At 32.3% G+C, this 24,767-nt stretch overlaps 2 protein-coding genes across 2 annotated transcripts; both read left to right on the top strand.

Moving 5' to 3' along the window:
* The first annotated feature begins 20,055 nt into the window (after window positions 1–20,055).
* On the top strand, window positions 20,056–22,434 carry LOC149545444 (disease resistance protein Roq1-like). Its single transcript, XM_089793768.1, has 3 exons — window positions 20,056–20,699; window positions 20,826–21,927; window positions 22,042–22,434. The coding sequence occupies exons 1-3, from the start codon at window positions 20,161–20,163 to the stop codon at window positions 22,432–22,434; spliced, it is 2,034 nt and encodes a 677-aa protein (XP_089649894.1). The 5' UTR covers window positions 20,056–20,160.
* On the top strand, window positions 21,938–24,039 carry LOC149545443 (uncharacterized). The gene is made up of 2 exons (XM_089794047.1): window positions 21,938–23,173; window positions 23,364–24,039. Exons 1-2 carry the CDS (start codon window positions 22,577–22,579, stop codon window positions 23,814–23,816), a joined length of 1,050 nt encoding a protein of 349 aa, XP_089650173.1. The 5' UTR covers window positions 21,938–22,576; the 3' UTR covers window positions 23,817–24,039.
* The last annotated feature ends 728 nt before the right edge of the window (window positions 24,040–24,767 follow it).

The following is a 24,767-nucleotide window of genomic DNA, read 5'->3' as shown; positions in this document are numbered from 1 at the left end:
AAAAGCTATTCAAATATTGTTTGCACAATGCCACATCAATGCCAATTTTCCCATTAAATTTCAAGTCTTTAACATTTGGAATGTTACATCCTAAACAAAGAGAGGATACATTAGAAAACTCATAATGCATATTTCAGGTGAAGGGAGAAAGGACAGTTTCCCATGTCAAAAAAATCCAAATGTTAAATGGCAAGTGTGGTAGCAATTAGTAAACCACACAAACTTTAAAATGTGAAGAACTCCCTTGAAAAAAGATCTTAACTATAAAGGATCACAATTAAATGAGTGATCACCATTTATTAACCCAATTGGAATTCAACTTATATTGCTTATTACATTAAGAAACAAAATATTTTTGGTGTGCCTAAAGGATTTCTATTGTGTGATTTCCTTCAATTCAATCCAATTATTTTGAAGAATAGATTATCAAACAATATTTAATTCCCAACACCAAAAATCGATCAGTAGCACTAGTAAATATCTAAAATTTAAAAAAGATGTTGATTACTTTAAAGAAAAGAGAAACAAAAAAACAAGGAATTGTAAATTATATTTTAAAATGAGCATAGGATATTGAGATTAATGAAATTTGAGAAATCAGACGCAATATTAATCAAGTTAAGCTTGACTAAATTTGGTGAATTTATCACAATTTGGTAGAATTTAGACCTTGGTTCCAACTATTTGTAGTCTATAGTCTATATTATGTTTATCTACTAATTGGAATGTTGCATATAGTTGCAATTGGCCCAATATAAATATCTTTGGTGAGATTTTTTGTGATACTCTTTAGTCTACACTACAAATAGAGAGAAGCCAAATTTGTACAATCTATATTCCACTATACAGAAGGAGGCCAATTATCTAGTTTAATAGGATAAAAACTAGCAAGTGCTTAAATGATAGTGAATATTTTTTATGTACATCTGAGTGAAACTAGTAATTTTTTATTTATACCTAAAAAAACCCACTTTTCTTAGAGAACTACCAATTCTGTCAAATAAGGTCAAGTTGCAAAATAATAAACAAGAATGAGGTAGTGAAAGGAAAAGACCATTAAAAACAATTTATAGTTTTGGACCATGGAATTTATATCCACACCTTGAATTTCTTTTAAATATGAACAATAAAAATGTTATCAAAATATTTCTCAAATATTAGAAAATATGTAACTAGGAAGATTAATTAAAACTAATTGTTTCATAGTTAATGAGCAATGACCATTTGAGCATTAACATAATATAAATAGAAGTTTCTAAACTAAGAAACTCTCACCTGACTCTATTAAAGTCGGTTATCCAAGCTTTTCCTATTTACACATATTTTTTCCAGGGTGCTCCTACATAATTTATTTGGGAATTTGACACTCTCTCCTATCAATTTCTTTGGAGTGGGAACCTTTCAACTTCAAAATGGAGTTTGGTTACATGGGAATTAGTGTGTATAGACCATAGAAGGAGGGTGGCCTTTTCTTACAATCTATTATTTTAAATGGATAGGTTCTCACTGCTAAGCTTTATTGCTATTGGTGTACTAACCAACATCAACTTTGGGCTCATATTCTCACCCATAAGTATTTTTTGGGTTCTTATGTGTTCGAAGTTCACCACTTTCCTCTGGAAGGGAGAGGATCCATGATTTGGAATATGCTAAAGTTTGGAGCTCAACTAGTTAAAGATGGTCTCTTTTGGAATGGTCATTCATGATCTCAAGCTTTATTCTAGCTTGACTTTTCAGATGGGCAGCCTTATATCCTTTCTACTCATCCTTACACTAATACATTATAATTCAATGCTCAACCTTTGATTTTTGACAAAGCCCATTTATAGTAAGTATTCATTGACACCTCCTTCAGATCAAAAATCCCTTCAAATTCCCAATACATTTCTCTAGCTCGATAAATATTTGAGTCGTAGGAAAATTTTCATCACAGGGAATGCATGGATGATCTAACATTTCATAACAAAGTACAAGTATTCACACCTATATGAATTATGAACAAAATTGGTTTAGGAAATAAATGTTCACCTATAATACTCTAAATGATAAATGTTTGATTTTAAATTGTGGGATATAAGCTAAGCAAGATAAATGAATAAAATGAATAACCCTAATACAAAGGAGAAACTCCTTAATCTTCAATTTATAAGAACCTATCAATCGAAAATAGGATATCCTCTCTAGTAAAGCCAAGTTAAAAGAATTTTTTTAATTTAAAAAGCCACCACTTCACATTTACTTTAAGGTTCATTATAGATGTTTAATTCAAGAATTATTTTTACACCAATCCCCATACATTGCATAACAACAACCAATATCTCATTATCTAACTAAGGACTGTTCAATACATGTGTTATATACATGCTTACACCTACATCGAATTGAAAACTTCCACCAAGTTAACAAACCCCCTAGTCTTGAAAATAAAATTTTGATTTGGCCTCAAATGCATATAGCTAATCTCAAGTCCACCTCCAAGACCAAATTTATTATTATTATTATCTTGAGGTGGGATGACATGTTCCAACCAACGCTAGTGATTGAAAGAAATTGTACAGATCCAGAAAAATCTTCAAACTAAGCATCCAATACTTTGACTTGCTAAAAAGGATCTTTCTCCCATGATGTCCCCAATAAATAAAATCTTATAAATTTTTGCTAAATGTGATTTAAACTGGTGAATTATAATTTCTATAGGCCTCAATCCTACACATTTCATTCTCTATATTTTCAATAAAACCTCCAAAAATAGAACCTATTGTTGTAGGTCAAAAACACCAATAAATAAATAAGGAATTGCATTGCAATGTTGAACCCAAATTGATCAATCTCTTCAATCTCATTTTCAACCAAGCATTTCCATTTCTTAAAAGTTTGAAATACATCAAATTTTTGCCTAAGGAAATAAATTCATATTTTTCTAGTTGCATCATCAATAAATGTAACATAATAATGAGAGCCACCAAGGGAAGATACCTAAGTTGGTCCCCATACATATGTATGCACAAGCTCTAATTTCTCACTTTTATTTTCCTTCTCAGTCTTCACAAAAATCACTCTCCTTTGTTTTCCATACACACAACTTTCACAGAAATCCATATTAACACATTTTAAACATGGTAAAACTTTTTTTGAATGAAGTAATTTCATACCTTTCTCACTCATGTACCTAAGTCTATTGTGCCACAATGTTGTATCAAAATTTACAACTAGTTGTTCTCCCTGCTCAACTGTAGAAACTATTCATGAACATTTATTTTTCTTAAAAACAATCAAAGTAGAAGGAATAGTATGACCTGTAAAAAGATATAAGGTGCCTACTTTCACATCTTTTGCTACTACAAGAGAACCTTTTGAAACCTTCCAATTTTTATCATTAAAAGTAACTACACAACTCTCATCATTGAGTTTCCTTGTTGAAATTAAATTCCTACTTAATCTTGGAACATGTCTTACCTCATGTAGTAGCTAGTGATTCTCATTCTACAACTTAATCTTAACTTTTGCTTTTTCAAAAATTTGACAGGCTTCATTATCCCCCAAATAAACAAGCCCAAAATCTCCTTTGACATAATCAATGAAATAACCTCTATGAGGTGTAGCATGAAATGAAGCACCAAAATCTAAAACTCATGAATCATCAACACTTTCTAAAGATAGAAGCAAAGAATCCTCTTCAGATTTGGTACTTACCACATTTTCCTCCTTGTTCCCTTCTAGTTTATCTTCTTCATTTTTCTTTCGAGTCTAGCAATCTTTCTTCTTATGCCCTAATTTTCCATAGTACTAGTAGTCATTTGGTCCTCTCAATTGAGACCTTTTCCCCTTTGACTTTCCTCTTGATTTCCTATGATTTTTGGAATTATTTCCTATTTTAGTTATTTTGCCTCTATTTTGTATGTTTAAAGCAAATCCTGATGTAGATCCATCTAAGGTTTTTCTATGAGGTTTCTCACTCAAAATAATATCAATCACATCATCATATTTTAGGGTATTAGATCTAGAAATATAATTACTCACGGCCATTACCAAGTCATTCCATCTTTTAGGTAAACAACACAAAATAAAAAAAGCCCTAATTTGTTCATCATAATTAAGAACCACAGAAGATAACTGACTAGTAGTAGTGTTAAACTCATTTAAATGATTCAAAATAGATGTACCTTCTACCATTTTTATATTAAATAAATGCTTCATGAGAAATACCTTATTTGAAGCAGAGGGCTTTTCATACAATTTTGCTAGGGTTTTCATTAACTCTTCTGTCATCTTCACTTTTATAATATTAAATCTCACTAATGGTGCCAAGCATAATTGAATATTTCTAAGTGTCTTTCTATCTAAAATCTCACAATCTTCATTTGTCATAATTCCCTAGTTCTTAGCCTTTCCTTCCAATGGCTTCCATAAATCCTTGTGATAGAGATAGTCCTTCATTTGTATTTTTCATAACTAAAAGTTCTACCCATTAAACATGTCAATCCTTAGCTTACCCTCATTTTTTATTGCTCCCACTAAACCATGAGACTCCCACTCAACTATGAGACTTTCTTGCAAAGGATAACTAAGAAAACAACCTTGCTCTAATACCACTTGTTAGGATTAACCTTAGATAGAAATAACAACTACATGCAAATATAAACAATATCAAAAAATAATAAAACACATAGAAGAGAACACAAGACATCAAGATTTTACATGGTTCACCCAAATCCTAGGCTACGTCCACTAAATATAAAGTCCAATATTATTAATATCTAGTGATTACAACCTAATTACATTTTGTAATCCCTTAAAGCTCAATACTACCATAAGAAGCAATTTTCGCATCACCCACAATGAAACAATCTCAAATCCTAAGCCCTTTTATACAAGTATTTTTGTTTTTTTAGAGTTAAAATTAGTTATAATATGTTGGCCATAAAATGTTAATATAGTAGCCACAAAATATTTTTTGGGGGATCCACCCCAAAATCTCCACTCGAGGCCTAGCTCGACCCTGAACCCTGTCAAGGAATTATGGAGTATGTACAGTATTTATGTGATCAGTCACCACAAACTAACATGCTAGAGTTTGCCAAGTGTTGACAAGTGTTGCCGAGCACCCAAGTGGTCTTTAGACCCTGAGTTACAATAGTAAATTGACTTTCTGAAGATTGTTTGAATTGGGTATTGTAGCCAACACTGGAAGGTAATTTATTGCATTGCTATGCATATATAATATATCTTTCTATATCCAATGTAATCATAATATGGAAGTGAATCAAGCAAGAAATATATGGGTAGATTAAGAAGGCTACAAGAAGTATAAGGAAAAGAAGAGTTTTATCTATCATAGTCAAGTGATAATTGTATTTCAAAGGAATCTCATTCAACAAACCGAGTTGTATATTAGAGATCAGCGACTAATTCATCTTAATAGGTGTATTAGCTAAAACCTCTAACAAGGTGGACTTAACAATATTTTCTAAATTTCCTTACAAAATGCATACTTCATTGTATGTTATAAATCCTTTCACAAGATGGACCTAATAGTCCTTATTGCTCCTAATAGGGCAGATCATCAAAATTGATCAATTGTATGCTGTAACAGGATAAATAAATATACTACAATAATAAAGCTTGTGGGTATCATCACCACCTCAGATTTACTTTCTATTTTGAAGGTTTCTGAGTTACCAAATATTGTGTCAAGTGTTATGAATGTTTATTCCTTCCATTTTTTCATGCATGCAATTATATCATATTACATGGTTAATGTTTAATTGATAAATTAAAATATAAATTTTATTGGTTCCGGATACACCCCATGCCCCCTGCCTCCTCCCCCAATCCAATCTATTCTACACTGCTGCTACAATATGTTTGCAGTCACTTGAACTTTATAAACGAAAACATAGAGCCCGGCCCCATCAGAAAATTGTTAACCAGATTTGAAGGAGGAAATAGTTGTATATTAGATTTCAACTACCAAAACCTACATAAAGATTACCTGTTAAATTTTGCCCCTGCTATAAATGAGAGAGACTCCGGGGATTCCTTCCATTGGGTAAGCTTCTCTAGATGTGGCATACATTCCCTTTTTCAATGTGGCGAAGGTCACTAGGACTCACTTGATAAAACATAGCAATCATTTTAGCCTTACTTTCCAACATGAGAACCAACTCAGCCAGGTACCAAGGCGACTGTGCATATCCTTTCCAAAAGATGGCAATGTGTACCTTAGCAGAGAGGATCACTATCTAGATAATAGATGGAAATGAATTTCCAAGTTCCTTTTCTTGTGAATCAAGAAACGTCCAGATTTCTAACTAGTGAACAGAGTTGTAATTCAAGTGGCCAAAGTTTTTTTTGACATCGGGGCCTCTATAGTTGATGAAAACATTGAAAAATCTCGAAGTTTCAGAAAGCTTCCTTCTTTTGCCACAAGGTTCAATTCTGAAGAAAGCATTAGATTCTTGATTTTTATGTTGAGATGATGAAGAAGACACCATTAATTCCAACGTAAACAGCCTGCCAGTAAAACAAAACTGAAAGAAAGAGAAGCATGGCAATTTGATTGCAATATGCAAAAAGAAATAGAGTGACTTAACAGATTATTCTATGGGCGAATTCAATACGTTCCTTTAACCATTTCCTGTTGAGAATAAGGAAAATGCTTAGAAATTAGATTAACACCCATCATCCTAGATGCGGGAGGGGTGGGGAAATTGCTTTCCAACTAGAAGCCCCACTACATGGATGAGAAATATCCAATTCAGTTAAAAAGAAAAATGCATAACAATGAAACTTAATCCATTTAGGTCCCTTTCGCTGCAAACTAATATAAAATATTTTCCTTTTTATTTAATTATAAATATATACTTTAAAAAAAAAAATTCAAATATAAAGTGAGCTTTATTTATAATTAGATTTGTTAAGTATTTTAAAATGGTTTTCAATATAAAATGGTTGTTTGGGTTCTTGAATTTTTTAAAATTAATATTGAGGGTATGTAATTTTCTATTAATTTTATAGCTTTAAATTTTAACTTCTCTTTCAAATGTTAATAGTGCAATCAAATAGATTTTATTCATGACATGAAAGTAGATGAGAATAGTTTTGTTGATCATGTCTAAACAAGAACAAGATTAGCGATATATTGCTTATCTAGATACAAAACTGAATTGATCATATATACACAAGAATATGATTAGTGATATATTGCTTGCACCTATATAATTCAATTAAGAGTGTTATTTAGCTATTCTAAACATTATTTGATAGTGTGTTAGGATTGACATTTGAAGTCTTTCATGCAAAAAGGTTCTCAATGTCTTCTCATCTGGGATAACGACAAGGTTGAAAGATAGTAGATATTCTATATTATGACAATCTATTTTTCTTCTTTAACATGGCTATTATGTGCAATAGTAGTGGTTCTCTCTAGCTAACAAGATTTATTTGGCTTGTCCTTTAATGGAAAGTTCCCTACTAGGCAATTATTTGCAAAAAATCATATAAATGTCTATTTTTGTAGGTATATTCATCATTATTCATTTTCTTTGTGTGATTGATTATCTATTATTCTTCCTTGGAATGTCATATTTTTACTCTATCGTAGCTAAGTATGAGTTTAATAAATAAGTTCTTCCCCTATTTGAACATATAGGTGTCTCCTTTGTGGAGTGATAGGTGTTCACATTGTTTCTTATATTTTTCCTTTATGTTGTAAATAGTAGTTGAATCTAGGATGTTGTTGGACCTAATGCAAAAGTGGTCTAGACTCAAAGAGAGAAAAGAATGAAATGTATGTTATTGTGACGGAAAAAGAATCCATTTCTTGTATGGAGTATGAAACCCTATGAGGAAGAAGTTGAATGATTGTGAAATAGAAGCTCTATGACTAGCAGAGTCATTTATTCATGTCAAGTCACTTCTATTTGTTCAACCCACACAAGAGTGAAATACTTTTAAATTTATTGAAAGGTTACAATCAATAATTAATTATATCATATGAACATCTAATATTGATAATATAATTTTCATGTAAGTATAATAAATTAATTTAATATATCAATAATTATATTTATTATTATAATTATTTAAGACATTTGACTACATGGATGGGGGCTTGGACACCATACTAGATAAAAGTATTTTAAATAAGTTGGGTAAGCAATATAATGAACTAGTGGACGAGCTCAACATATGTACGAGAAATGTATGAAGTATAAGTTTGATGTGAGGATGTTGGACCTTAACTACTATTAATCAAAGAGTGAATGACATACATTGGAATATTATGAACTTATTAGATAAGGAGATTACATGTTCATTTTATACAAGTATAATAAAATATTTAATTTTATAAATAAGATTTGTATATAAACATATCAACACCCCAATATATGAAACTTAGGTGGAAGGTAATAGCAAGAGAAACCACATGAGCTACCAATACACAATCTAAGTGAATACTGAAGTAGAAAGATAGTATATTCTCACACAATATGAAAAATATCATCCTAGTGATATTAAATATACTATCTCGAAATTTCAACATGATAATGGGTGGGTCTAGCGAAATTAATGGAAAATATTAAAATGAAATGTAAATTAAAAGTAGCAAAAAGAATTACAATAACACATAAATGTAATGTGATTTTCCCACTACACATTGAATCCATGGGGAAAATAGTTATTCACTTTCCTTCTTATTGAATAAAGAGAAAATTAAAAGATAATGATTTGAATTTAAAAATCCACTTATTTATAAGGCCTTTTAGCCATTTTAGTGACTTGTAAAGATCAACCCACATGTGAAAATAATAGTTGACTACTTAATCAAATAATGGGAATTTCCTTTTATGTTGGAAACATTTCCCTTGATCCTATTCTTGGGGATCTTTCCCTAATACCCTTATTGGGGATATTTTCACTAGACATATTCTTTTGGCTAAACTATGAGGACAATATTACCTCTAGAGAATTTTAGGAGCTTCTATATGACCCTATACTCTCATTAATTGACATGACAAGAAAGTATGTTTGACAAATTCATAAAAATGAACACCAAACACCACACACCTCCTTCTTAGAGGCTTATTAGGATCCAAACCAAATAATGTTTTAAAAGTACATATTTATAATGTAGCCCCCACAAGTACTAAGCATTTTTGGTGCCAGAATAGAATATTGGTATAAATTAAACTAAGCATATTAGGATAGATGAAAAGACTAATTCATAGCATGGGAACCAAAAGAGTCACATTTTTAGTCACTTATTAAAAATATAAGGGATTAATGTGGAAGGAAAAAGAGTAGTAAAGGGTGAAGCATAAAAACTACAAAGATAATTATGCTAAGTATCTACAAAAACCAATAAATAGAAAAAATGTTGAATATTAGTGGGAATCTATTGCAAGTTCATAATACAAGAATGATAGTATTTGACAACCATTCTAAAGTGTATATATTTATATAGAAAATATAAACATAAATAGAAAAGAGCATATTATTTTGTTTTTCAATTATGAAACAAAGGTTTTAAAGAGACCCAAAACCCCTTCACTATTTTTTTGTCTTTTCAAAGTTCTCATCATCTTTTCCAAAAAAATTTAGATTTATTTGTGTTGTAAAACATCTCATGTGCCTTTAATCGCTCAGGATAGATAAATATTAACCTATACATTACATTTTGACCATTGCTTAAACCTAGGTGATTACTTGGACGAAAATAGCAAGATTCGAAAGAATCAAACAATATCTTATGGTACTCATAAAGGAACTAAAGAAAAAAAAATTATAAGGAGAAAGTTTCAGTTGATGATGGTTTCATTCTATACTATATCATCTTTAATTTGGACCATTTCATTGAGCCAATGTGTAGTTTGTGTAACAAAGGATCCTTAAACTTTATAAAATATCCATTTCATAAATGCCCAACTAATTATTAAACATAAAATTTATAGTAATATTGTCATCATGAGAGTACATTGCATCATCTTCCTCCATGATTTCTAACAAAAACCTATTCAAATAAAAAGAAATACAAACAAAGATGAGAGTATCCAAAATAGTGAGGACTATCCCTCTATATATTGACTATTGTGAGGACCTAAGAAAAAAAATTAAATTGGATGTTATTCTATTAGTTAAGGTAATTTAAAATATAAAAGAAAAAAAAAAGAGAGCACCCATTTAAACATTTTAATTTAAGTTATTTTCATCAAGCCCATTTATAGTGACTATTCATTGGCAACTCCTTATGGATCAAAAATCCTTTCAAATCTCCAATACATTTCTCTAGCCCGGTAAAGAGTTGAGACATTCTAAGAAAATTATTATCATGGGAATGCATGGATAATCTAACATTTGATAAAAAAAAGTACAAATATTCACACCTACATGATTTTTTAACAAAACTAGTCTAAGCAATAAATGAGCCTAAAATACTCTAGGTGATAAATGGTTGAAATTAAATTGTGGGATCTGACACTGCAAAGCAAGATATACAAATAAAACAAATAACTCTATTACAAAGGAGCAACCCCTTAATCTTCACATCTATGGGAACCTAACAATCTAAAATAGGAGATCCTCTCTAGTAAAGCCAACTTAAATTTTTTTTTTTAAATTTAAAGAACCACCACTTCACATTTATTTTAAGGTTCATTATAGATGTTTAATTCAAGAATTGTTTTACACCAATCCCCAGAGATTGCATACCAATAACCAGTAGCTCATCATGAAACTAAGGCCTTTTAAATCTACAATGTACATACTCACACCTACATGCAATTGAAAAATTCTAGTAGGTGAACAAATCACCTAATCCTGACAATTAAATGTTGACCTAGCCTCGAATGCATATAGCTAATCTCAAGTCAACCTCCAAGACCAAATTAATTATTCTATTTTTTTGAGGTGGGATGACATGTTCTAACCATCCCTAGTGATGAAAAGAAATTGTACAGATAGATGAATCTTCAAAATAAGCATCCAACACTTTGACTTATTGAAAAGGATCTTTCTCCCATGACGTTCCCATTAAATAATATCTTGTAAATTTCTCCTAAATGTGATTTAAATTGATAAATTATAATTTCTATAGGCCTCAATGCTACACATTTCATTTTCTCAATTTCTAGTAAGCCCATTAAAAAATTATACATGTTTTGTAAGTCAAAAACCCCAATAAATAACCAAGGAATTACATTGCAATGTTGAACTCAAATTAATTAATCTCTTCAAATGAAAATCTTTCTCCCTATTTTTTTTTAGATGACTAGCAAATGCAAAATACTAGAACTATTCAAGAGCATCATAAGACATGAATATCACAGCATATAACATTTTCCAATTTTACATGTAAAGGTAGAATGTCTTTAAGGAATGAAAAGGGATTCAAGAAGAGGACTTTCCTTTCAGAGTTGAGCATAGATGTTGGAAAACTTATGGAACTAATATTTTTTGTTTCGCCAATACTAACTTCCTAATCCAATCTACCCATTAACTATTCCCAATTCTTCCCCAAAAAGCTAGAACCAATCTCAAACATTAATCATAGTACAGTGTAATTTTTTGTGGGTTTCCATTGAAGTCCAAGATAACCATGCCAAATAGGTTTTTATAAATCACCCAAATGAAGGCTCATAGTGCAACAACCCAAAATAAAATAAAAAATGATAAAATTTTATTTTTAAATCCCCAACTTATAAATTTTCGGTTTAAAATCTTTGACTTTTTTTTATGGAGATTTTCTTCCCATACCCTTCCTTTATCTTCTTCTGCATCTTGCTGCCTAATATAAAAATATGCAAATTTTATCTTAATTATTTATTTGAGATAGTGAAATTAGTTGCTATTTTTTATTTAAAATAAATAAATAATATTTTAAATATTTAAACAAAATAACTAAATTTGTCTTGAACTTAAAATGCCCCTTAATGTTGTAATGTATATGATATTGTCCTTAAAATTAGAAAAGAATGCATAGCTGTTTGAATTGTTACAGATGATTTTCTTATTTCAAAAGAAAGCCTTAAATATAAACGCATGGCTTCTGATGTTTTGAAAGGAATTTTTTATTGATTAGATTCTTCACCTAATTGTAATATAGAAATGCATCCATCATTGATAATAGTGTAAAACTGATTACTTTTGCAGCATACCATCCATGTCCAAAAAAGGACAATTACCCGTTAACCAATACATACTTAAAATTTCTTAAGTTACATAATATAATATATCCATATTTCTTCTTTAATGGTACTAAAATATATGCAGAAATTCATGTCTATCTAATTATATCTCCCTCAACGAGATCAATTAGTAAATTAGTAAATTGAATAACATGGTCGAAATAAATGAGCTGAAAACGAAGACAGATATATAAATGTAGAATATCATCAGACGCGAAGTTTCTTGTTTTATGTCGCTTCTAAGCGTCTCGATATTGATTATGTCGAGAGAGCACTTGATTCCCGCTTGCTGCGTCAGAACGCATTTTCCTCCCACTTCTCTTGACTCCCGGTTTTCCATTTTAAATTGTCCTCTTCTTCATCCACCGACTGTACAGATAAATTTATATATTTCTTTAAAAATATTGTGATCTCACATGGCATAGGCGCAATATGACGGACGACTTGGTCTAAATGAAAGTCTACATCAGAATAATAGTTGAACGTATTGACTCCGGCATTCATATAATTCGCTTGTAAATTTCAAGAAGAGCCTGGAGGAAGGTGGGTAATTCTTTGCCCATTAATTTACTTTCTTGTTATAAGATGGTGATATTTGATTATTTATATTTATATTTCTTCTGCGGCATCTTTCTCTTCTTTTTCAATCTTCTTCTTTAACAATGAAAAGTTCATAGAAAGTTGTGGGAGCTATTAGATAAGCAAGTAATTATTGAAAAGCTTAATCTGATCGACTTGTACCACAACCAATCAAAGGATGAATGCCATCTGATTATAATAAGAAGTGAAGCCAATACAAGGTGAAGAAATAGAATGTCAACATTACAAATCTCTTTGTTGTTATGGTGGCACAAGGGGCTTGGTAATGTGAAATGTATGAACACATGGAGGGAATTCAGAATGCTAAGTGTAGTTTCATAAATTGAATTCCTCTACAATTTGACTCCACTTAAGCATTATTCTTGTATTGAGGCCTTCTTTATTTTGATCGTATTCAGTTTCTCTCATTCACATCAAATTTACAACTTTGTCTACCATTGGGTCACTATTCCTTTTTCCAACCCTTATTGGCTGGTCAATAGTTCTCCTAGGTGCCCTTTTCCTTGAAAATGAAATTATTGGGGGCTATCATCTCCCTTAATGGGGACCTGATAGCGAAATCTCCAATAGTAGAAATATGAAGCCATGAATTAATTCCTCCTTGTTGGTCTACTCAAAAAATTAAAATATGTTTCATTAGAAGAGGTATGAAAGAAATCATTACACCCTCATTTTAAAGACAACCATTCTAAAAATATATTATCAACAATTAATTCTTATTATTGAGAAAATAATAAATCATTACCAAGCAATTAAAGGAAAATTGAAGCTTAAATTCTAGGTATTGGAGATGGCATCGTGATGAAGCTATTATAAAGTTAATCATGTATGTCCACATCAAGCTTTTTGTAAAAACCTAAACAAAAAGGAGGCCCATGAAAGTATAATAATTCATTTAGAATTTCAATATCAGATTGAACCTCTTTACTTTCAAGGAAAACTTTTTATTCAATTATATTTCAATTTTAAATATAGAGTTAATTCCAAACATGGAGTTTAATCTAGGAAATCCCCTATCAACCCAATGTCATCTTCTATCTTTGGCATATGTAGACAATAGGACACAAATTTGGACTAAAGAAAACTAGATATAGAGCTACAAATTTATTTTTTGCAAAACAAGATCTTGATTTAGAATTTAAAAAAATTGTCTACATCTAACACTCCTTGATAACCTAAGTGGAGAAGACAATTATATTGAAGCCTAGAAGAAATGATGCTAGTGTTGACCAAGAAAAAGTATAAGATGAGAAAAATATAGTGTTTATTAAGAATCATTATTGACTAATTATTAGAAAAAGATGTTGAATATAATGGTTAGTATCGATCAAGTAATTCAGTGATGACCAAGTGTCAAAACCTAGTGTTGGTCAAGGGATAGTATCTAATAGATTATGAGGAAATGTTGATATCCAACTAACACAACTGAATTGTTTGAATATGTAAAATGTGTTGAAGATAAGGATGGATGATCTAGATCATTCAATTCAAGGAAACTTGTATTTGAGCATTTCTATGCATGGATTCAAGGAGAAGTTTGAAGAAGTTTCTAGAAGAGAAAAGTAGGAGACAAAATAATGGAAGGATTCAATGAATCTTACCTAACCCTAAGATCTATGTGATTTTTAAGTAGAAAAAAGATTATAATTCCTTATTTAAGGAGGTATAAGGGCTAAAGTAAGAGAAGTTAATAGAGCTGACAAAGACTTCAAAAAGGTTGGAGCAGTTTTTGATTATGTTGATTGTTGAACTTGAGGTGAAGTCTGAACAATGAAGTGTTGAGGTGAAGGATGAACAATGAAGTTTTGAGGTGAGGAGTTATTTCTTGAAGGATTTCCAAGTGAATCAGTAATGGAGATGTTAATGGAGGCTAGTCATTGAGTCAATTATTGGAGTAAATTTTGATTTGTATTTGATAAGTGAGTTGTATTTGTTAGATCAACCTACTATTACTTCCTAACTATTGTATTAGTAATTGAAATCCTTTAATCAAAGTTTATCTAACAATCATTAATAAATTATTTAATGAAGGTGGCATTCTAATAGAATGTTCTTAAGCCCTCTAAAAAGGTACTCATAATAGGGTGATTAAAATCCTTTAACAAGGTCACATTAAATAGTGTGTTTTCTAACCTTTAATAAGGCTAGCTCCTAACAAAGCTCACTTTAGAAAAGTGAAAAAATTCTAACATGTTTTTGGTTATTTTTTTTTTTCCAAAATGGGTTTCCACATTAAATCCTAGTGTCATACTTGTGTGGATGTTATTTGAGATGTTTTACTATTAATGTTTTACATTTTGCAAAGTTTATTACTATTAGGACATTGGAGTGCAATTTTATGTTGTTGAATACTTACTATAGAAATAGAGCAAATTGATATTTAGATTTGAAGTATTTCAAGTGATTAAAACTTGAATTGGTACATCTAGACCTAAAGATAACTAATTCAGCCCCTCCCCCCCCTTAGTTATTCTACATCATTCTAATAGTTCTAGGCCCATGAGCTTTACATTTTCATTGCCAAGGTTTATGCACTCCTAAAGACCTTTTCTATCAAGTAACCATGTGAATTCACAATTGGGAGAATGGTTGTGCATAATCTTGTTTTTCTCTTCATGATAGGGAGATATTTGAATTGCTTGCCTCTCTCCTACCACTAGAATTATTGCATAATATTGACATTAGATCTACAACACCATGGTGGAAGGATTGGTGATGCTATCCAAATACTACTTTTACCAAATATTTCCCTTGATGGGGATACCTTTGGATCTCATGCCATTTTCCTATTGTGGAAGTCTTGAACAAGAGATGGCATGTGGAGTCTTCAGATTTTTGATGGAGGTAGTAGTTTATTGCTATTTGATCTAGTATCATTTTAATTGTTGTTTATTGCCTCTTGATTTATCTTCAGGTTCTTAATTGCATTACTTTCCCTAGTTTCTTGAATCCCTGTTGTGCTTTATTCCAATAGCTTGAAACTTTTGTTGACCTCTTTTGGCTTTTTCAGAGAGCATATCATTATTTGGTCTGGATTCATAGCCTCTTTTCCACTTATTGTCCACTCATTTTTTTTCCCCACACATTTTCTTTGGAAATCATGCCTCTCTTCCTTTTCCTATCTTGCAAGTGTGGCACACTTTTAGAATTACGATTCTCTTTCAAATAAAGAAGGAAAAGAATAAAACAAATTTTTATATTATTATTATTGACACTAATGTGTCCATTTTTCCTAAAGCATGCATTTGTAAGAATTCTCTCTTCTAGATTCAAGTTCAAGCAGATAAAGTCACCCTTTAGGTGGCTCATTTATAAGATATCCTAGAGCATTGGGGAACTATGCCATTCACTATGGCTTGTATTATTTCTTCCTCCTTTGTTATTGTTATTGTGCCAATTGTTGAATCAGCCTTTTCCTCTTCTAGAATGATTCATGTAGACACCAGGTAGATCCTCATCCTCTTCTTCTTCAAGCTATTGTTTTGCTGCCTATAGGGTAGCAACAAGATCTTTAAGAAGAGCATCATCTTCTTCAGAGACTTCTTTTGCATCTTCTAAAATAGGTGGGGGATTACAAAGAGTTACTATGGACATCATAGATGATATGTGTAAGGACATTAAATTTTTGGTTAAATTTTGATTAGATTTCTAGTAGTGAGTAGAACATCGCAGAACAAGAAAACTGACATAATATTGAGTTTTTTGTTAAGGAATTATTTTGACTTGTCAAAATAGTTACTTGATAAATTTGAGTTGACATGATAGAATTTAACTCATACATGGAAGAACTAAATATAAGGATTTGATAATGTATGTAGAAAATCAAGGCCAACAGCTTAAGGAATATGTTTTAAAGAAATAACCTCTTGTTTAGTGATTTTTTCAATTGTATCTTTATGAAATGATTATTATATGTGTTCTTAGATGATATTATAGACATGAGAGTTTGATGATCAGAGTAGAGCATATTGTTTTCTAAAGTTTTTTATCTGTGGAACTCCAAGGACAAATTAGATATTCAAGATATCAACATAGTCAAGGTTCTGTATCTAGTTGTATAACATATAAAGTTATATATGCATGTTGAGCAATGAGCTTAGCTTGTATTTTTTATTGTAACTACAAATCCTAATAGGGTTGGGGCTTATAACAAGGCTCACTCCTCTTGTAAGGATATATATACTATATGTGATAGGCCATCACTGGTACAAATAATGAGAAATATCTAATACATCAAATACATTTCAGTCTGGTTTATTCATATTAATCCACGAGCATGAGCTTGTAAAAGATGTCTAGGAAATATGTTATCAAGGGGTGTTAGTTGTGAATTGAGTGATTAAAAATGCAACTAGAATGTGGGAAAGAAAAACTAGAGAAAACCAAAGAAATTCTAGCAACATGAGCTGTCACTTCATGGCGATAGAAACATCAAAAACATAAATATCTCCTAGAAAAAATAACAATACCAACTATAGTAAATCAAACTCACAAATTCAAATAAAAATAATCTGAAAGCAACAAAAGAACATTATGCATAAACTAGTGGTCTAATACAACAATCTCCTAAGCTATGCAAATCTGATTTCACTTTCTAGTTTGTTTCTTGATTAAAATGTGACATCAACTCAGAGTATGACACCGGGTAATAATAATCTGCATTGTAATTTTCCGTACAAATTCAAGATTAGAAATTTACAATATGAATTATTTCTATTAGTGAAAATACAATAGAATTTTAGTAACTATCTCACTCAACTACAATTATAATGCTAGAATTAGATTTAAAAACTAATAAGAAAATAATAGCCAAGCTAAACTATTAATTCAAAATGAAACATTATACTATGAAAACTCAAATGCAGCATACTGAAATAAATTAAAGAAAATACACTAAGCAGAATGTTGGCTATGCTAGAGTGATCAAAAAATTATTATTTTATTTCTTAGATAGAATACAAATTATATCTTGAAACTTCCTTATGTTGCTTTAATATACACAACTTATGCCAAATAAATATATTGGCTGTGAAAAACAATGTAATAGCTTATGTACAACCTTGTTTATAGGTTGTAGGTAGTTATAGCAGAAAAAGAATACGGAAAATGGTGGTTGTTCGCACGAAGGAAAATTTATATGTCTATTTTCTATATTTGTAGATTATTGAGTGTGTGAAGAGAGGAGATTAATGCTCGAAACCACCATCCATTTAACTTTCTCATCATAGGAATCATTTCAATAAAAAATTGAAACATATCTGTTAACACAAGACCAGTATGATTCAATAGTAGTGGTCACCGTTGTAAATGAATTATGTGGATCAAAATAATCAAAGCTACGCCATCCTATAAAGTGTTGCGACTTCCTTTATCTAAGCTCTTAGCTTGTATTTAATGTTTTTTTTTTGTCTACAGTTGTGGTAGGCACGTGAAAGTAATAGATAGATAGGAGGTCGACCGTTTAAACCACCGAGCCTTTTATATCCTAAAGATATGAATGATCACATTTGAATATAATCTGGAGCGTCAATGATCTAAAATTCAGATGCAGCCCATCGGTGATATACTAAAGTAGGTAGAATAAAATAGGAGGAAGGACGTTGTGTGTTTTTAAACCTACCCTCAAAGTACCCACTTTTCTCGCCAATAATAAGGTTCATTTGGCTGTGAGAATATAAAAATAGAAATAGGAATATTTATTTTAGAATACTTATTCTTGAATAGAAAATGGGATTATTTATTCCTATTCTTGTTTGGTTCACTCAAAATTTGATGCCGAATTCATAGACTCAAAAATTTATGTTTTCTAAAATTTTAGAAAAATTGGAATAGGAATATGTATTCCAATTCCACCTATTTAGGTGGAATAGAAAATCTTCATTTTTAGACCAAAATTGGAGTACGTATTCCAATTTCATTCCTATTCCTATTCCAATTTGGTGCATTCAAACAGAGAATTCAAAATTTTAAGAATTTACATATGCCTATTCCACTTGTATTTCCATTGCCAAATGGACCCTAAATGAGTTTGTTGTGAGAGTGTCGAAAGAATAGGAAATAAGATAATTTATGTGCAATTGCTTCTTATTATATTTGTTCTCCTCCATATGACATATTAATTATCTTGGCATATTATTAAAATTTGTTCTCCTCCACATGACACATTAATTATCTTGGCAGTATAAATGTTACTAAATACAGTCAAATATTAGTTATTCATATATTTTACCTAGCAACTAGAATAAAGATTACTTATATATATTGAAATATATACAACATAGAATGGGAAAATGGTATAGAAGTAGAATATATCAATAGAAATAAATGCATATGGGAGAGATAAATAGCGGTATAATTTTAGACATGAATTGGTCTCATCAATATTCATGTAGTAGGCTCTTAATAAGGTCAATATCTTTCGCACAATACTTTTATTAGTGTATCATTGTGTGGGTACTGTACCCACCAAGGTTTTCCCTTGCAAAGGTTTCTCTAGTTAACAAAATATGGTGTTATAAGTTTCTTTATGTTTGTATGGTTTTACTTTTTATTCTATTCTTATATGCAAGTTTAAGAGTTGTATATGATATCCATAGTTGGACACAAAGTTGTTTAAAGTGCATAAATTATTTACTTCCTTCCCTCTTCCCCTTAGTTAACAAAATTTGATGTTATAAGTTTCTTTATGTTGTGCATGATTTTAATTTTAATTATATTCTTATGTACAAATTTAAGAGTCGTAAATGATATCCATTGTTAGATATAAAATTGTATAAAGTGCATAAATTATTCACCTCTCCCCCTCTCCCAATTAAATTAGTATATATATATTTTTTGAATAAAGCAAAAAGAATAAAATACATAAAAGTCAATCAATTGCTTGAAGATTCCTCCCAACCACTGCGTGATGGTGCGGCATTTTTTTATCCAAATTAAATTTCTGACACATTTTTCAAATCAGGAAGCGATTTCTTAAAAGCATTAGCTTCCATATTATAAGAGGCCAGCAAAAAAACATGAGCTGTGCCAGACTAGAATTAGTGCACATGACAATCGATTACATGTCTCTTCTTGAAAATGGTCATATTAAAGCTTCATGGAAAGACACACCGGCCCACCATGCACCGACCCTCTTCAGCCGCCCCCGTTGCTCGTGTTGGACCATTTCATCTGTCCTAGAAAAGTCAGCTTTGCAGTCTTTCTACAGGATATGAGAAGGTTTATAGTGCATACTCCGCATTCACCATCGAAGCAATTACATTGGACGATTTTACTGTCCTAAATATCCATTTTCTCTATTCTTGTCAGTGTTAAGCCCAGCCCATGTAGTTGTTCAATCAATGTCTTCGATATACTGAATTGCAGCATACCATTCATGGCTTCTTCTTCTTCCCCTCAACCAGAACCTGTGAAAGATGATATTCTTATGGACAGGAACAAATCAGTTGCACCTCCAAAACTATATGATGTATTCATCAACCACCGAGGACCTGATGTCAAAGAAACTTTGGCTCATGATCTTTACGATTGCCTTCAGAAGAGGGGATGCCGGGCATTTCTTGATTCTGAGGAGATGGTTATGGGGGATTCCATCCCTTCCACTATAAGGGCTGCCATATGCTCTTCTTCTGTTCATATCGCTGTCTTCTCTAAAAGATATGCAGAGTCTCCTTGGTGTCTAGCTGAGCTCGCTCTCATGTTAGAAACCAGCGCTAAGTTTATTCCTCTGTTTTATGGAGTTGAACCCTGGGAGCTCCGTCACGTCAAAGAAGGAAAGGGGGTGTATGCTGAAGCATTTGCTAGATATGAAAGCCTGGGAAGGTACCCGAACAACCTTGACATGTGGAAAATAGCCCTTTCCAATGCTTCATATTTCTTTGGCTACGAGCTTAAAACGAATTTTCACAAGGATGAGTAAGACATTTCCTTGTACTTTCATGATTCATTATTAGTTTTCTTTTTCTTTTTCGCCCTCTTCAGTTTTACTCCACCGGGATCTTTCTCTAATTAAATTCTTCTGTTTTTTCACAAAATTATCAGTCCCGCATTTTCAAAATTGCTGTCAGTTGTGGAACAAGAGGTAGAAGGGAGAAAACCATTGCTAGTTTCAGAATATCCTGTAGGACTCGAAAAACTTGTGGCAGACTTTGAAACAAAATGCAGACAGAAGGGCAAGAAGGAGAATGTTAGGATCGTTGGCATCTTTGGAATGGGAGGGTCTGGCAAGACCACCCTGGCCAAGGAGCTGTTCAACCGCGAACGTTCCAAATACAGCCGATCATGTTTTGTTTGTGACGTGAGAGAATCATCTAGCAAAGGTGAATTGGTTTCTCTTCAAAAACAAATCATCAAAAACCTGTTCAAGGAAGCCCCTCCCGCCTTTGAGAGCATAGCTGAAGGAAAACCGTATCTGAGAAATCGCCTGAAAAGTAGCGGCAATTCAAGTTACCTTATTATTCTGGACGATATTGATGACCAAATACAGATAGATGCTCTGTTGTGCATGGATGCCCTTGGTTCTGGTAGCCTGGTTATTATCACAACCCGTGACCTACGGGTCTTAATTCGTGCTGGAATCACTTCCCGCTATGATTTGAAACAAATGGACAGGCCGAATGCTACAGAGCTATTCTGTTGGCACGCATTCAGGCGACCAAATCCAGTCAAGGGGTTCGAGGATTTAGTTGGGAGGTTTGTGCAGTTGTGTCAGGGGTTGCCTCTATCTCTCAGAGTGTTGGGTGGGCATGTTTCTGGTACTTCCGATAAGGAATATTGGCAGTTGGTATTGGATGATGTTGAAAAGGTGCTCCCGGAGAACTTAAAAGAACGGCTTAGAATAAGCTTCGACGCATTGAAAAGTGATGAGAAATGGATCTTCCTAGACATTGCCTGTTTCTTTATTGGAAGACCTAAGAGTATGGCAATCAGAATATGGAAAGGATCGGGAATGAGTGCCGAGCTGGCAGTTCAGACTTTGAAAGACAAGTGCCTAATCGAAGTAGGTTATGAAGTGGGATATGCGTATGGCGACCTTGTTCTTAGAATGCATGATCATCTGCGAGATATGGGCAGAGAAATAGCAGATCAACTGAGCCACCCTCGTCGCCTGTGGCACCCCAAATTTCTTAAATCATTAGTGCGCGTTTTTCCATTATTATAATTTCCTGTTTACATTTTCTGTAAGGTTTTGCAAAAATTCTGTCCCTCTTGATTGAATTCGTTTTGTAACTAGCTTGACCGTGATCTTTGGTTGCAGGAATTAAAGGGATTCAGAAAAATTCTGGCAGAAATAAATGGTCCCTGTTTCCATTCATTTTTTGACCAGTATATTGGTTGTAAAATTACATTCTTTTTAGGAGAAACAAATGCTGATGCTGGGAGATTAACAGCTTTGCTATGGCTTGAGCTTGACCTTAAGGAGAGTCAATTGAGAAGTATTCCTTCATGGATTCCTCTGCAGTGGTTGCAGTTTTTAAAAATTGTTAACGGACATCTCAAAAGATTGTGGTTGTGTAACAAGGACAATGCTCAGGCATTTTATTTTCCCGTGTTGATAATTATGTCTATCTTAAAAGTAGTTGATATGTTCCCGAATGGTATCTTCATGGAGTTTTTTTGCTATCATGAAATGGTTTCTAAAATAAATTGAATGCTAATTTCAGGTCCCTATCGAGTTGAAAGAGCTGTTTCTTGAAAAAGAAGTGTTGGAGAAGTTTCCACACAATTTAGGAAAGTTAATTTATCTGGAGAATCTAGACATCAAAGGAAGATATTCTGACATTTCCAGTTCCATGTTGCCAAGCAATGGTACGCAAATTGAAGGGTGGTCTTTCTCGGAATCCCTGAGAAAACTAAGCAACCTCAGAACATTGGTTATGTGGGATTTGTTTCTGAAGGGAGATTTGGATCTGACCAATGGTGAGGACGCAGATGCAGCTAAGTTTGGGTTTTCTTCAGCCAGAGGCATGAGTGACCTTCAAACAATACATATTCGTTGTGTAAGACTTATATACAAAATATCAATATGCGGAGAAATTTGTCCCAGACTTGTCTCTCTGCGCCTTGACTCCATGGAGAATTTAGCTGGCTTGCATTTTAGGAAAGTAACAACACTAAATAATCTAGACATTAGGTTTTGCAAGAAATTAAAAACAGTATCAGGGAACTTCGATCAGGGAAATCTTCAAACAGTGAGCATAAAGGAATGTGAAGAGCTAGAAGAGGTTCCAAGTCTTTCCAGTTTAACTTCTCTTCGGAGGATTACAATTGATCAATGCCAGAAGCTGCATAGTATTAATGGTATTGAAGATTTGGAAGGATTGCAATATCTCTATCTGTCAACAGGCGATGAAGGTGGACGTGTGTGGAGCTGCATTCAAAGGCTAAAGGTACTAAATACCCATCTCCCGGTATATGCAATTATACATGTCATTTTGAGTTGAAACATGTTTTACGTTGCTTGTCGTTGCAATAGGATTAGACACTTTGGTTTTAATATTTCTGCATTACTGCTTTTCGCATCGTATTGTCGAGAATTAGGAACTCAGACTAGGTGCTTTTCTTGTATACCCTATTCAGAGATTTCCGTCGGAATTTTCTATTTTGATTGGAAGAGCTGTGGATGGGGCCGAGTCAACATTAAATTCAAGTTTCTTCTCGGGCTTGGTTAGCCCAGATGCAGTGACTCAGCTATATCCCGCAAGTAGAAAAAGCAAGCGTAAGGCTTCCGTGAACATGCCAGATACTTTTACTGCAATTATCATTTGCGCTCTGGTCGAAAGTTCTGATAGAGGAAAAATTAAAACACCCATTAGCATTCAGAGATCGCTTGCCCCGGGAAAACGGATAGTCACCATGGTACTTACAGGTCAAAAAGAGGTATACAGGCGTCACAGCCCAGATTTCAGTTTGAGCCTGTTTCATGCCGAGTTAAAGAAGAAGTTCGTCGTGACTCTAAATGGGGAAGAAGAATCCAAAGGGCTAAATATTTTTAATAAAATCATTGCTGAGCTATACAAAAGCATTTCATAGGCCGTAGGTTTTATCCTGCAAGTTTTGTATTACGGTAATTATGAATGCTACCTTATAAATTATTTGTCGAAATAGGTTATATGATCTTGTGAGGAACTTAATTTTATTGGCACTACTATCCTCCTTACAAATTGTATAGTTGATCAATTTTCAAAAAATCGAAAACATCATGGATATTTTTGAAAATTTCACCATTTGATCTTCATATCTGCGTACTCCAAAACAACAAAGAAATTGGGAAAAAAATCATTACAATTTTGTAAATCTGGGAAGAAAAAAAAGTTTGACTTTGTTTTGTCTTTAGTGCATTTTGTCTAGAGATTACCCTGTCCTATTTTATTGTGGAGATTGGATGTATGCCAGTAATTTTACCTATAAATGAGGACTTTTGAGATTTCTTGTATTCTATGTCGAATATCCACACATCTTGAATCCATTGATGTTGCAGTATGATGTACATCATTTAAATACATGGATTCTGGTGTTTGAAAATAGAAAACCAAATGCTCTCATATATAAACTAGAAATGATTATATGCTTTGATTCTTGCATAGGTTATCACATTTGCAGTTTTCAAAATTTCGAACAGTATGATGATATTTAGATTGATGTAGTGGAAACAATCCACTTTCAAAATTAAATTTGCATGTCAGCATAGTTTTTAAATTAAAAAAATTGAAAATATCCCCTGTAACTGCAAGCTGTTAGTTTTAGGTAGCTTGGATAGCTATTCGTCCATATGCGATTAATTAGCAAATAATTAGGAAAAATATTTGTTAATTAATTAATTCCTAGAAGCAACTAGTAACCTATTGGTTAGGTTGTTTAAATCAATAAGCAACTAGAAACCTTTTGATTAGGTTGTCTTGATCAAGAAGCAACTAGAAACATCTTGGTTAGATAGTATAAAAGGGGGGTCAAGGGAGGCATTTGGTGAATAGGAGAACAGGT

The sequence above is a fragment of the Cupressus sempervirens genome, chromosome 7, assembly GCF_028749045.1.
Source record: "Cupressus sempervirens isolate cs-2001-9-10 chromosome 7, ASM2874904v1, whole genome shotgun sequence".
In the NCBI taxonomy this organism is placed as follows: Eukaryota; Viridiplantae; Streptophyta; class Pinopsida; order Cupressales; family Cupressaceae; genus Cupressus; species Cupressus sempervirens.
This window is presented reverse-complemented; position numbering and strand designations above follow the sequence as displayed.